This window comes from Sceloporus occidentalis, unplaced genomic scaffold (genome assembly GCF_023333645.1).
Source record: "Sceloporus occidentalis isolate IW3139 unplaced genomic scaffold, rSceOcc1.0.p SCAF_3, whole genome shotgun sequence".
Taxonomy (NCBI): Eukaryota; Metazoa; Chordata; class Lepidosauria; order Squamata; family Phrynosomatidae; genus Sceloporus; species Sceloporus occidentalis.
Window position 1 is genome coordinate 4,045,810 of NW_028316983.1, and position 13,872 is coordinate 4,059,681.

The window sequence follows — 13,872 nt, forward strand, 5'->3', positions numbered from 1 at the left end:
GGACTCAACTTTAAACTTGGAGGCCCAGGTCTCTACTGTGACCAGGAGTGCTTTTGCACATTTAAAACTTGTGCACCAACTGCGCCCGTTCCTTGAGAAGCCAGATCTGGCCACGGTGGTACATGCCTTGGTTACATCCCGTTTGGACTACTGTAATGGGCTCTACATAGGACTGCCTTTGAAAAGTGTTCGGAAAATTCAACTGGTTTAAAGAGCTGCTGCCAGGCTGTTAACAGGGGCAGATTACACAGACCATACAACTCCCGTTGAAACAGCTTCATTGGCTGCCAGTTCGTTCCCGGGCACAATTCAAGGTACTGGTTATATCCTACAAAGCCCTACATGGCTCAGGTCCACATTATTTGGCAGACCGTTTCTCCTGGTATGAACCTGCCCGGACTCTGAGATCCTCTGGAGAAGCCCTTCTCTCCATCTTAACACCTTCACAATCACGTTTGGTGGGGACACGAGAGAGGGCCTTCTCAGCGGCTGCCCCTAGACTCTGGAACTCCCTGCCCAGGGAGATAAGAACGGCTCCCTCCTTGATGGCTTTCCGACGGCAGGCGAAGACCTACCTGTTCAAACAGGCATTTAAGGAATCACTATAAGAACAGGCAGGAATGTTGGACTAGTTTAATCATCCTGTTTAATGCATGTCATTTATCTATTTATTTTTTAAATGTTTTAATTGTACTTTTTGTTTGTTTGTTTGTTTTTTAATTGCTGTGAAGCCGCTCTGAGTCCCAGTCCTGGGAAAAGAGCGGGATAAACAAACAAACAAACAAACCTGTGTATGATATTCTCCTTGTGCTATTAAAAGAATTCCAATAAAATAATTTCCAGATAAAACTTTGAATGCTTTTGAATATAATGTTAAAGCCAAACATTCTAAATTAGATAAGATTGAAAGCACTGGATTCCCTCCCCCCATTCTACCTTTTCTAGGAAAGCAACATCCCTGGTGGCCTTCCAGATACTGTTGGGCTGCAATGCCCATCATCCCTCACTACCAGCAAGGACAGATAGAAGTTGTAGTTCAACAACATCTGGAGGATCATATGCCTCCCAACATTAAACTAAAGTTACCAGACCACATTTACAGCCACATCTTGTAAAGACCACTGCAGCAGCTGGTCTCAGAAAGCACCTCCTTCTGCTACAGATGTAGTGGTACAAAGCTCTATTCCTTGGGGAGCCTGTTCTTCAAATTTAAGTGTTGTCATGGGCCACATCCAACAGAACCTCCCACCCTCTGTCATCATTGTACAGTTCTGTAAGGGAAAAGACTTTCTGTGGCTGAACCACAAGCCCTCGATTTCTGCAATAAGAACTGGGTCCTAGAGCAGCAGTTCAGTGAAAGGAACTTGTATTTCACAGCTCTGTTAATGATGCCCTATGGGAAAAATTCTCAGTTGCTCAAAGCATAAGCCATTTGCTTACAGTGTTGCTCATGTCCACCAGAATGTTGTTGGAGGTCTAAGCCAGCTACTCACATTTGATGGGGGCTTCAAATGATTTCGCAACCGTCACCATCACATTGGTACCAAAGACCTAGGGAAAAGGAGAGCAGCATGAAGGAGGAAGCAAAGCTGATTAATAAAAACAAAACAAAACATCACTATAGCCAACCCATGGCAAACAGGCTATAATCCTGTAGGTTCCTCCTTTGTTGTTGTTATGTGCCTTCAAATCAACTCTGACTTATGACACCCAGAGCTTTCCTGGCAAGATTTATTCAGACAGTGGACCAATAGCTAAAGAATTCACCTCATGCAAAAGTTTAAAATGTAATTAACCTATCAATAACATTAAAAATTATATCATTAAAAAGAAACGAATACACAATCACCATATCTGAGGAAAAGGTGAAAAGTATAATAATGACAACCACGCATTAGTCCAGCCTTCCCTAATGTAAAGCTCTTCAAATATTTTGGAATACAACTCCCAAAAGTCTTGACTGTTAGCACAAGTTAAGTCCAAAGCATTTGGAGAATACCAAACTGGCTTAGTCACTGTCCCTAAGGCTGCATCTAAAAGCTAGCGTGATACCGTGGTTAGGGGTTAGACTGGGACTTGAGATAACAAGATTCCAGTCCCCAGTGAGCCATGAGACTCATCAGATGACTTTGGACTAGTCACTTTCTACCTGACCTATCCTACAGATTAGTTGTAAGGGTAAAGTGGCAACGAGAAGAGCCATGCCCACCACCTTGAACTGACAAAGAAAGGGAGGATACAAACATTTAAAAATAACAAGTCTAATTATGATATTATTGTTATTACATTAATTTGCTTCTCTTTTTTTCCAGACTAGGACTCAGAATTTAACTAGAGAAAGTTGTTAATTCTGCCTAAGTATGTGTAACTGAAATACCCAGCTCCCTTCCTCCTCTCTCTCTTGCCTCCAATACTGAATCTGAAAAGTGTGGTGCTGGAAGAGAGTTCTGCAAATACCATTGACTGCAAAAAGAGAAATAAAGGGGTCCTAGATCAAGCAACACTGAAACTCTCCCTAGAAACCAAGATGACTAAGATAGAATGTATTAATTTGAGCATATAATGAGAAGGGATGATTCACTAGAAAAGACAATAATGCTTTGCAAAGTAGAAGGCAGTAGGAAAAGAAGACTGAATTCCAGGTGGATAGACTCAGTCAAGGAAGCCAGACTTGCTCTGTGTCTGCAAGACCTGAGTAGGGTGGTTAATAACAGGATGCCTTGGAGGTCTCTCATTCATGGGGTCATCATAAGTTGAAGTCAACTTGACAGCAGTTGTCTTAGGCAAGGAACCTCCTTTGAACCTCACTTTTTACTCTTTTGGTTCTATGAACCCACTGTATCCACATTAACGCCCTCAAGTATCACCCAGTCAGTGTGATCTTACCCAAAAGATGTCATAGATGAAGAGGCCACCAAGGAGGATACAGCCAGTGCTGACGTTGTTCAAGTGGAGCAGCTCCACACCATTGAGAGAGAAGGCCAATCCAAAGAGGTTGTTGGCAATCCAATGCTGGTGCAGGGGAGAAGGACAGCACAGCTCAGCATCCACAACAGCCCTGCCCCCACAACTGCCCCAAGCACCACAGGCAAACAGTGAGAAAAGCTGCCCAGGTTGAGCCACTGCTCTTCCCTACATCCACCACCTGGGCAGGTTGCGTTACCAGCAGCACCCCTGCATACCTTCCTCAGCAAGTACCAGACTCCAACCACGCTGCTCATGGCCAGGCACACCAGGTCCTTGGTGTCAAATTCGTAGTTCACAATCTCTGCAACAAAAGCCACCACGCCGTTGTCATCGTTAACAGCTTCTTTAACACAAAGCAAGAATTAGGATAGGCAAAAGCACAGTCAGCCTGGCAGTTTTGCCAAAAAAGCAAAAGAACTAACAAGTTGATTGGAGAAGGATGGCATCGAAAAACCTGCTCTCCCCATTTTTATTTCAAATATTTCTGCCCTCCCTGCATATTGTGAGATCTTAGGGCAAGGGTATGAGTAAAAACAACTGAAATGGTTTAAAACAACTTAGAATTTTAAAAGAGCAAATTATTTACCAATTTTAAAAGAGTAAATTAATTTTACTCTTTTAAAACTTGCAATTGTTTTAAACTGTTAAAACTGTTTTTATGCATGTATCATTGGCTGTCAGAGGCATGCTACATCTGAGAAAATATAAAGCCATCATGACTAGTAGTCAGTGACAACCTTAACCTCCATGAAACTGTCCAATTGCCTTTTAAAAGCACCCACATCGGCTGCCTTTGCTACATCATGTAGAAGCCAAATTTCGCAGTCGTGCTATCACATGGGGTAAAAACATATGTTCTCTCCTCTGTTTTGGATCTCTTACTTCCTTCAGTCAATTAATTGCTCACTCTTTCTCTCTGGACCTTATGAGCCTTCTTATGTCCATTCCATATACTGCAGCCCACCAGAACATCCTATGAGCTACCAGGCCAAATGTAACACCTCGCCCCCAAACAGACAGGTGCTACAGCCTGCCAGAGGCTTCTCAGCATACATTTGGGGGCTCACTGTTTGTGCAGACATTCTGTACACCGTTTGAGAATGCTCACATAATTCCTGCATTCGGTACAGTTTTGTACCCACACACTGTTGGCACTGACATAGAAGAAAACAGCGGCTGGAAGAGTTGGAAACTAGGAAGAGCCACAGACTCTGTGGCCCCTGCCAGCATTCCAGTACCTTGACCTCAGCAAAATAAGTGACAAACTCTGAGCAGATCCCACATGCCCAAGCAGGGAACAGTAGGCCGTACTTAAGTAAGGAATTTAAGTTTAGTACTGGGGAAGAAGGATGCATGCTGGGTGAGTGCAAGTACAAAAAAGCACGGCATGCATAAGACTAGGCAGGCAGGTAAACTTACCTTCCTTTGTTTCTCCCGAGCCCTGAGTGAAGAGGAGCTGGTACTGTTTGTTGGGGAAATTGGCTGGGAAGAATTGGTTCATCATGGGGCTGAAATCAGAGTGTAGGAAGGGGAACAGGAGAGAGAAGGGAATATACTCATTCTTTAGGAAGTGTAAGTAACAACAAAAGCAGACCTGAAAAGGACCACTGTGCACGTGGGGAAGGGGAGGTAAAAGAGTACCCAGCGAGCTCTGGCACTTTCTTTGGGTTCAGCTGAAGAAATGCCAATGCATACGTGTAAGAGGCATGTAACTAACGAACACATATCTAGTAGGAAGTGTATGATGGGCTAAGCCAGCTTGGTGAACAGCTGCTTGGCACAGACATGTAAGAATGTGGGGATCCAGATGTTGGCTTTTTTCCTCCCCTTTGGGGCACAAAATGGCTTAATGAAAATCATGGGTGGACCAAAAACAGCTGGGAACATATGTGGGTGTATTCATCTGCACCAGTCCAAGTCCTTTCCCTGTTTGTTTAATTTTCAGAGGAAGGACTGAACTAAGGGGCCTTAGGGCAAATTTATATAATATTCAGCCCACAGAAGTGTCATCTCCCACTGGAATATAAGATAAATACACATTTAGAGCTGCTTCCCCTATGTTCAGTTCCCTGCATGGTCCCCTTCATTCTCAGGAATCAGATCAAGCCAAGTTTAAGACGAAGCATATAATTTCTGAGGGCTCATCTTGAATCTGATATGCAAGATGAACTTGTATCTAGAAATGCTGACACCTAAACTGAGCAGAAATGGGTTGACATGATCCTTATCGGTGTTTTCAGGGCGGCAGGGGGTGGGAGGGTTGCTTTTTTAAATTGCCACCAAGAGCTGGTTTTCCATACTGGGATGCTGACAAAGTGGAATCCACCAGTATAGGGGAAAGAGAGGGAATATCTCTAAGAAGAGAAAAAAAGCTAAAAGAAGGAACACAGAACTGTACTGGATGGAGCCATGTCACCTGAGAACTACCAGCAAACCCTGATCCTCTCTGACTTTATAAACTTTTCAGCAAAAATGCTGAAAAATTTGGGTTGTTTTTGCTGCAACCCCAAGATTTAAGGACTTTCTTTAAAGAGAGAGAGAGACAGAAAGACAGACAGATGGGCAGACAGATAGCACATTGCAGCCAGGCCATCTGCTGTTCTCATTTTTTGTTTTTGTTTTTACCTTATGGTGTGGGAGAGGGCAAGGATCCCAAGGACAAAGAAATACATGGAGAGAAGCAGGTTGATATATTCTTGAGAGAAAATCTAGAAGAGAAAAGAAACCATTGGGACACAATATCCACGTATGCAGCATTCCAGCTAACTGATGCTCTTCTGTTGTGCACCCTTTTGTGTAGTCTTCTTGCCCAGAATTTTGTAATAGTATCTTCTATTGAAAATTCTAATGGCAGAGACTCTAAAACAGGAGTGAGAATCATGTGGTCCTCCAGATGTTAAAACTGCAACTCCCAGCATTCCTTATCATTGGCTATGGTGGCCAGGGCAGGTGGGACACACAGTCCCAAAACTAGAGGGCAATTCTAAAAGCTTAGTATTGGAAGAATTAGTTGACTGTGGTATTTACAAAAGAATAGCTCATTATATTTGAAGGTAAGCCAGTTGCTTTAATATTTGTCTTTAATAACTTCAGCAGTCGATCCTTCCTAATGCAGAGGCCTCAACTCTCTTAACCTCAGGTACAACGTATCAAAACATGTGACAAAAACATCACCCAGGAAATAGCACCACTTGCCAGGTAGAACCATTACATTTCCTTGCCAGTACAAACTGTAACTGCCAGCTGCCCCAGGCTAGCATTAACCGGCAACTAAGCAGCATAAAATGTTAAGATTGGCCCTGTATAGATGGGCCCTTTGCAGCACATCCACGACGTGCTAGGATTGCCTTGGGGTGGCGCGTGTACACACCCCACAACCCTAGCACGTCGTCAGCATGCTGCAGTTGCGCAGCGCCATACAAATGGCATGCGCAATGATTACGTCACAGCTGCGCCACCTACAAACGGCGCTGCGCAGCTGTGACGTAATGGAGCTGTCTCTGGCACTTTGTGGTGCCACAAAAAGGAGCCGCTTTTTGCAGCTCCTTCTTTGCTGTGCAGTTACACAGTGCCGTTTGTAGGCGGCGGCGGTCCTGTGCAGCAAAGAGAGGCGCCGAGAAGGCGCCTCTTTTTGGCGGTCTGCACCCCGCCTTCATAAATTGATAAGTGTTCATAAATTGATAAGTGATTGCATGCACTGCCATAGACAGCTTCAGATTCAGAGCCTGAAAAAACTACTGTATTTTGGGGGGACTGCAGCTCTCCAAGTCCCCCAGCCAGACTGCTCTCAACACTAGATGAACAGCCTAGAGGATCTGAGGAACTGAAGTCCAAAACTAGAACTTCCAACTTTATCCAGATCACAGCTGGTACCTCCAGATTCAGAAGCAGAGGTTCCTAGTAGTAGTGCTACTTGTGATTATGAGTAGGAGACTTTCCACGCCAATGAGGACCAGAACCATAGCGATTGCTGAAACCGAGTTTCTGGAGAAGTACCAGGATCTGCTCCTGTACCTGGAGGTAACCATACCATCACCTGTTCAGCATGCAGTCAGTGAAGACAAGGCCAGACCTGAACTGGCCACGAGGACAAGGCCTGGAGAACTCATCATCCCTGGAGAACTCATGCTGGACATGTCTGCATATGGCTGGAGCAGATGGCAAAATTCATTCTACTTGCTCTGATCTACTCTGATATTTTACCAGAGCTGAATTTGTTTCCCATGCTGACAAACCTTTCTAAAGTGAACCTTTTACTTTAAAAAAAAATCTGTAGTTCAGATTTTTTAAAAAAACAAACTATTGGTTCATCTTCCCACTTGTGTGGCACAGCAGGGAAGGAGGTCACCGTGCAATGCACCTGATCAACTTGGGTAAGCAGGTGCACCAAGAAAGAAAGAGAGACATTCTCTTCAGAGAAGCCATCCTGCTGCACTGCACAACTCCCAAGTCTTTAAAACAAAACAAACATTCACCTGGCTCTGTCCCGCCCTTGGGTGTGGTTAAGTCAGTAGGTGCAAGGAACAGGGACTACTTTACAGTGGCCCCTAGAATCCTACCTCACTGGGTTGTCACCAAGCTCCATCTTTATTTTTAGACTAGTAAGAACATTTTCATTTTATATAACTATTAATGTTTCTTCTTGTGTTTTGATGAGTTTTGTCTAGTTGTCTAGCTTGCTATTGCTGCTTTATTCCATATTTTAGAGCTGCTGCTTTGTGGTTCATGATTATATTTTCCTAACTCTGCACTTTCCGTTATCATGCACACTGCTCTTAATGTTTCCAAACAAATGGAAATAATCTCCAAAGAAGCAGTCTTCTTGTATAAGGAGAATTCAGTATTTAAAAACACTGCAAATCCTTTCTGGAAGCTGAAGAACTTGTCTGAACACCAAGAAACAAAAGAGGTATCACCAGCATTAAACTAAAGCCAGCAAACGTCTTTATGCCATGACCCCAATGGTTTCAGTACTTAGAAAATAGCTCACAACCATAGTCACTTCTGACAGGAACAAACTGGTCAACTACTGTTAGCAAAGGTTCTGCCTGCCATGTCTCCTCTCGAAGAATGACAGCACTTCTCTGCATGCCAAAATAACACAAGTGGATTGGTTCAGAGCCTGCAGGAAGGTAAAGAAAGAACCCAGGTGTATTTACTTACTTTGAAGAAGAGGTAAAGTCCTAGGAGGGTGCAGCTAGCAACAATAGGAAAGCGAGCAGCGTCTCGGCTAGTAATCGTCTCTGGCATGTCTGAAGCATTCTAGAGAATAAAGAGGCCATATTTTAGTCCATGAGCCTTAGGAAGATTGCAAGTTGAAGAGAAGTCCTCCTCTCGATTCCTACTGGAAGCAAAATGATTATGACGAAGGGGAGGTATTTCACCCACTCACCCATGTTGACTTTTATAGGTCTCCAGAATGCTGTCTACTTTGGTATGTGCCCAGGTTCAAGTCACCAAAGGCAAAAGAGGTTTCCTACTAGAACAGACCACAGAGAGGTTTGCCCTGTTACACACACACTATTGTCACAGCTTACATTTCATCATTTTTTAAATCTGGAAATCAAGTCCTCTGAGGAATAGCTTATGGAGTTGGGTATGTGTAGCTTGGAGAAGACTGGGAAGTGATATGAGAGCCATCTTTGAATATCTGAAGGGATGCTGTTTAGAAGATGGAGCCAGCTCCCTCCCCCCCCCCCCCCCCGTTGCTCCAACTTCTTGACTGTAAGAATTGTTCAACAGTAGAATCAACCGCCTTGGAGGAGGCTGGACTCTCCTTCTTTGGAGTTCTTTAAAAAGAGGTTGGACAAGGGTCTTTCAGGATTGCTATACCTGAGTATTCCTGCATGGCAGGGGGTTGGACTTGCAGGTCCTGGGGTTCCCTTCCACCTCTATGATTCTTTGTAGGACACAATGGCAAAATCCATTCCTCATTTTAACTCAGCACCTTGCTTCCACTAGGCTTAAAACTGGCCAGTAGATATCTAGAACTGCCTTCAGGCAGTTAAAACAGAAGAACTTTAGAAGAAAAATTGGTCTTACTTTTTCTTCTATGCAAAAAAGAACAGAGTTCCAGGCAGGCTAGAGACTTGTACAGATTTATCTGTAAAGGTGTCACATCACACCAGCACCTCTGAAACCACTATATTTCTGACCTTGCAAGAAATAGGCCCATGTATTTTTTTAAGTCAGTGGTCAACACAGAACAGCTTGGTTGGTGCACTAACACACTGATGAAGAAGCCAGTGGAGCTTTGAAAGCTTGCAACATGTATTTTGTGCATTTTGGCTGGCCCAATAAATGCACTTGTTTTGTGGATTTGGGATATTATTGTACACTGTAGGTTAGTTATGCACCAGCGAAGTCACATTTTAGCCTCAAAACTGACTCCTGCCGACATCAGTGAACAAATCCACATTCATCCACTATGAGAGGAGAAGAGCATTTCCTCCTTCTCAGCCTTTGAAGTAAATGCTGTTTCATAAAGTAAGAGAGTCCAGAAAGGCATAGCCTATGCAAAATATGACTGATATGAAAGGAGCAGGGCACCTGCCTCAGCACAAGACAGCATTCAAGTGTGTAGAGGAGGGGCTTGTTTCCCAATCTGGCCCACTTGCCTGTGAACACGTCAGGCATCCTCCTTCTCTTCCAGCTCATGCCTTGCAAACCTTCCTCAAAGGGCATGCTCAAGAAATGGGAAGGGAGGGGAAAGCCTGTGCAAAAAATAGGCTGAAGTCACACTACGATGAGAGTGCCTGTTCCTTCAAATGGTACAGAAGAAGAAAGAAGGCTTTGTAAAACTGTATGCCATACTGAACAGGGGCTGGATATTTGTATGTGTGCACATGTAATTTTCAGCCACAATATATTATATATGTTTTAAGACTATTTGTAAGCCATCACTTTGGGAAGCTGGGTGGCAGAGAAGCAGACAATATTTTGAATTAATAAATAAATACACAAATAAAAAGCCAAGACAATCAAGGAGGCAGATGACTGCATTTCTGCATGCAGCAGTGGAGGGCAAAGCAGTTGTCTGCTGCCTCAGAAAGTGAAGGAGTCTCTTTCTTTGGAGGTTTTTAAGCAGAGGCTGGGCAGCCATCTGTCGCAGGGAGGGCTTCGATTGTGTTTTTCTCCAGGGCAAACTGGGGCTGGGTTGGATGGCCCTTGGGGTTTCTTCCAGCTCTGTGCGTCTATCATTTGCTCATTTCTACTTAACGTTTAGTTTAATTAAATTGTAATAATGCTCTTGGTAAGGAAAAAAATCCTGATGGTAAAAATGTCCTGATGGTAAGTTGTTCAACAGTGGGAAATGCTGCCTCAGAGAGTGGTGGAGGCTTTTAAACAGAGGCTGGATGGACATCTGTCATAGGGAGGTCTTTGATTGTGAGTTCCTGCATAGCAGGGGAGGTTGGACTGGTTGGCCTTTGTGGTCTTTTCCAACATTATGGTTCTATTCTATTTATTCTATGCTGCCTCAGAGGGTGATGGAGTTCCTTTCTTTGGAGGTCTTTAAACAGAGGCTGGATGGCCATTTGCCAGGAGTGCTTTGATTGAGAGTTCCTGCATGGCAGAATGGGGTTGGACCTGCTGGCCCTTCGGGTCTCTTCCAACTCTAGGATTCTATGATTCCATGAGAAGAGAGTCCACTTCAACATGAGAAAAAACTTCATGACAGTAAGGGCTATTCGACAGTGGGACCCACTCCCTCAGAGAGTGATGGAGTCTCCTTCTTTCGAGGTCTTTAAGCAGAGGCTGGATGGCCATTCATTGGGGTGGTTTGATTGTGAGTTCCTGCATGGCAGAATGGGGTTGGACCAGGTGGCCCTCGGGATCTCTTCCAACTCTAGGATTCTGTGATTCTAAGTGTGAGCCCATCCAAAAGTCAGCCAGAGATGCCCAGGAATGAAAATGAAGACTTGAAAGGGGCAGTGAAGTCCTGTGCACACAGAGAATATGCCATCCACATGTGCAGAACAGAGACTCACACTTATCAGGACAAAGAGACACCATCAGATGGAATGGGGGAAGGAAACCTAATAATTGCTCCGTATATGAAGGGGGGGGGGGTAATTAAGACAATTTTGTGAAAGGGACCCCTTTCCTGCCTTCTCCCCTCAATGCTGTTGTGCGCCATTCAAATTAAAACTGCACCCGCACTTCACAAATAATGCAGTCTGACACTGCTTTAACTGACATGGCTCAATGCTGTGGAATCCTGGGATTTGTAGTACTGTGATATAATGAACCTTCTGTCAGAGACACAACGAACTATAATTCTCAAAATGTCATGCCATCTGGTGCTACAACAAACGACATTCTCAGGATTCTGTTCCAGTGAGTTAAAGCATTAAATAATCCAGTCTGACCCTGCTTTAACTGACATAGGTCAGTGCTATGGGATCAGTGGCCAGACGTCCTAATCACAAAAGAGGACAAGGTGCCACAAAATGTAGGACACTCAAGAAAAATGTCCGACCTTGTAACACATAAAAGCTAAAAGCACTCATAGTCATGTGTTTGTGTCAGGTGTGTCCTGTCACCCTGGAAGGGATCCTGGGATCAGTAGTTCACTGAGGTACTGAGCCTTCTCTTTCAAATCCCAAATCCTGTGGGGAACAAGGGCTTTCTGACAGAGAAGGCTCAGTGTCTTGCAGAGCTACAGGTTCCCAAACCCCAAGAGCCACCTTCCAGGTTTCCTCCCTTCTATCCTCCTCTGCTTGCCATTGGTACATCCTGCCACCATGAGAATGATCCTGGAGACACCTCAGTCAGTCAACCTTGGCTCTCCATGGCAAACTACAAATCCCAAAAGGTTTGATTTGTAGTTCTGTGAGACAGTGAGCCTTCACAGAGTTGGAAGAGACCCCAAGAAGGTCCTGATCCAGTCCAAACCCCCTTCTGCCATGCAAGAACTCTCCATCAAATCATCCCCATTGACAGATGGCCATCCAGCCTCTCTTTAAAAACCTCTAAGGAGGGAGACTCCATTGCTCTCCATTGAGGAAGTGTGTTCTTCTGTCGAACAGCTCTGACTGTCAGGAAGCTCCTCCTAATGTTGAGCTGGAACCTCTTTTCCTGCAGCTTGCATCCATTGCTCCATTGGGTCTTAGTCTCTGGAGCAGCAGAAAACAAGCTTGCTCCCTCCTCAATGTGACACCCCTTCAGATATTTAAACAGGGCTCTCATCATATCCCCTCTTCACCTTCTCTTCTCCAGGCTAAACATCCCCCGCTCCCTGAGTCCTTCCTCATAGGGCTTCATGGTCTCCAGACCCTTCACCCTTTTAGCCGCCCTCCTTTGGACACAGGGCTCCCGTTTCTCTTTCTGAATTGTGGTGCCCAGAGCTGGACACAGGATCCCAGATGGAGTCTGACCAGAGCAGAACAGAGTGGCACTAGGACTTCCCTTGATCTAGACACTTCTTCTATTGCTGCAGCCTAGAATCGCACTGTCGACTCAGGTCCCGCTTGTGCTCCACTTGGGCTCCTATCTGAAAGCCAAGTCCAGTTCCCAGTCCCAAAGAGGCCGGACCTGGAGCTGTGCGAGACCCACCTTCCCTTTGGCGCAGGCGACGGAGCGCAGCGCCCCGAAGAAGATGGGCAGCAGCGCCATCACCACCAGGCTCCCGTAGGCCAGCGCCATGCCCTCCGCGGTGGCAGGGGGCCGAGCCCCGGCCGAGGAAGAGCCATCCCCGGCGGCGGCGGCGGAGACAGGCCCGCTGACGTTGTGCGCCTCGACGGCCTGCTGCTGCTCCATCGCCTCCCCGCCTCGCTCTCCGCACTTCCGGCCCCGACGCCGCCAGCGCTCAGGGACACGTTCCCTTCCGAGACGGAAGTGCCGCACTGCGCATGCGCCGCCGGACACCGCCGGGGCCACGCCCCTTAGTTACCGTCCTGCACGCTCCGTTGCTAAGGAGTTTAAGGCCTAGTAGGCCGCGCGAAGCCTTAGAAAGGTTTGGTTATATCCACACTGGGGAAATAACCCGGTTTGGCACCGCTTTAACTATCTCTGGCTCAAAGGCTATGGAATTCTGGGAGATGGAGTTTGTTATGTCCCACAACAAACTCCAACTCCCAGAATTCCATAGCCTTTGAGCCAGACAACAAGTTAGAGCTGTACCAAACTGAGTTATTCTCCAGTGTGGATGCTGGTAGCCTTCCTTTTCAGGGGGAGCCCAAAGTAGCCCAAAGTCCAATAACCCTCCCAAACCCACCAAACAGAGAGATCCCTTTGTTGGGCCAACCATTCCTCTTCAAGACCTGTGTTATCCAACTGTGTTATAACTATTATATATCCATTTATTCCGCCTTGTTCATGCCAACCAAAAAATGCACAAGATACATGTCAACGAGCTTCTTCGTCTTCTTCTTTAATTACAGTAGTGTTTAAAGGAATCGGTGGCACTGTGCTCCAGTGCTTCTGGTCCTTCCTCTTGGGCAGATTCCGGAGGGTGATGCTCAGAGAGAGTCGCTCCTCGAAAAGGGAGCTTAAATGTGGCGTCCCAGAAGGCACCGTACTGTCCCCAATGCTATTCAACATTTATATGAAACCGCTGGGGGAAATCATTCGCAGACATGGGGCAGGTGTTATCAGTACGCTGATGACACCCAAATATATTTCTCCATGTCCCAATCAGCAGCTATGACAACAGATGGCACTTCTCCCCTCAATCAGTGTCTTGAAGCAGCAATGGGCTGGATGAGGAAAACCAGACTCAGGCTGAATCCAGACCAAATGGTGGTACTTAAAGTAGGGGCCCCCAAACCAGGTATAGGGTTGCAACCTCCAGTCCTAGATGGGGCCACGCTCTCCACAAAGGAATGTGTTCGCAGTCTGGGGGTGCTCCTACATCCATCGCTTCACATGAGAAATCAGGTGAATGCGACCATCAGGAGTGCCTGC

At 45.6% G+C, this 13,872-nt stretch overlaps 1 protein-coding gene across 3 annotated transcripts in view; it reads right to left on the reverse strand.

Moving 5' to 3' along the window:
- The window catches only part of LOC149315451 (signal peptide peptidase-like), a 28,602-nt gene extending 15,798 nt beyond the window's left edge, over nucleotides 1-12,804 (reverse strand). The window contains exons 1-7 of one of the 3 annotated variants that reach the window (XR_016280368.1): nucleotides 12,523-12,804; nucleotides 8,131-8,229; nucleotides 5,593-5,675; nucleotides 4,387-4,475; nucleotides 3,183-3,268; nucleotides 2,887-3,012; nucleotides 1,494-1,551 (exon numbers count right to left, since the gene is read on the reverse strand). Coding sequence is in view for 1 of the 3 variants with exons in the window: in XM_089513485.1 (XP_089369611.1) it covers nucleotides 1,494-1,551; nucleotides 2,887-3,012; nucleotides 3,183-3,310; nucleotides 4,387-4,475; nucleotides 5,593-5,675; nucleotides 8,131-8,229; nucleotides 12,523-12,726 (787 nt within the window). In the remaining 2 variants the exon portion in view is untranslated. Of the gene's footprint in view, nucleotides 1-1,493; nucleotides 1,552-2,886; nucleotides 3,013-3,182; nucleotides 3,311-4,386; nucleotides 4,476-5,592; nucleotides 5,676-8,130; nucleotides 8,230-12,522 lie in introns of all 3 variants that reach the window. The other 2 variants (XR_016280367.1, XM_089513485.1) reach the window with 2 other exon arrangements.
- Between the last annotated feature and the right edge of the window lie 1,068 nt (nucleotides 12,805-13,872).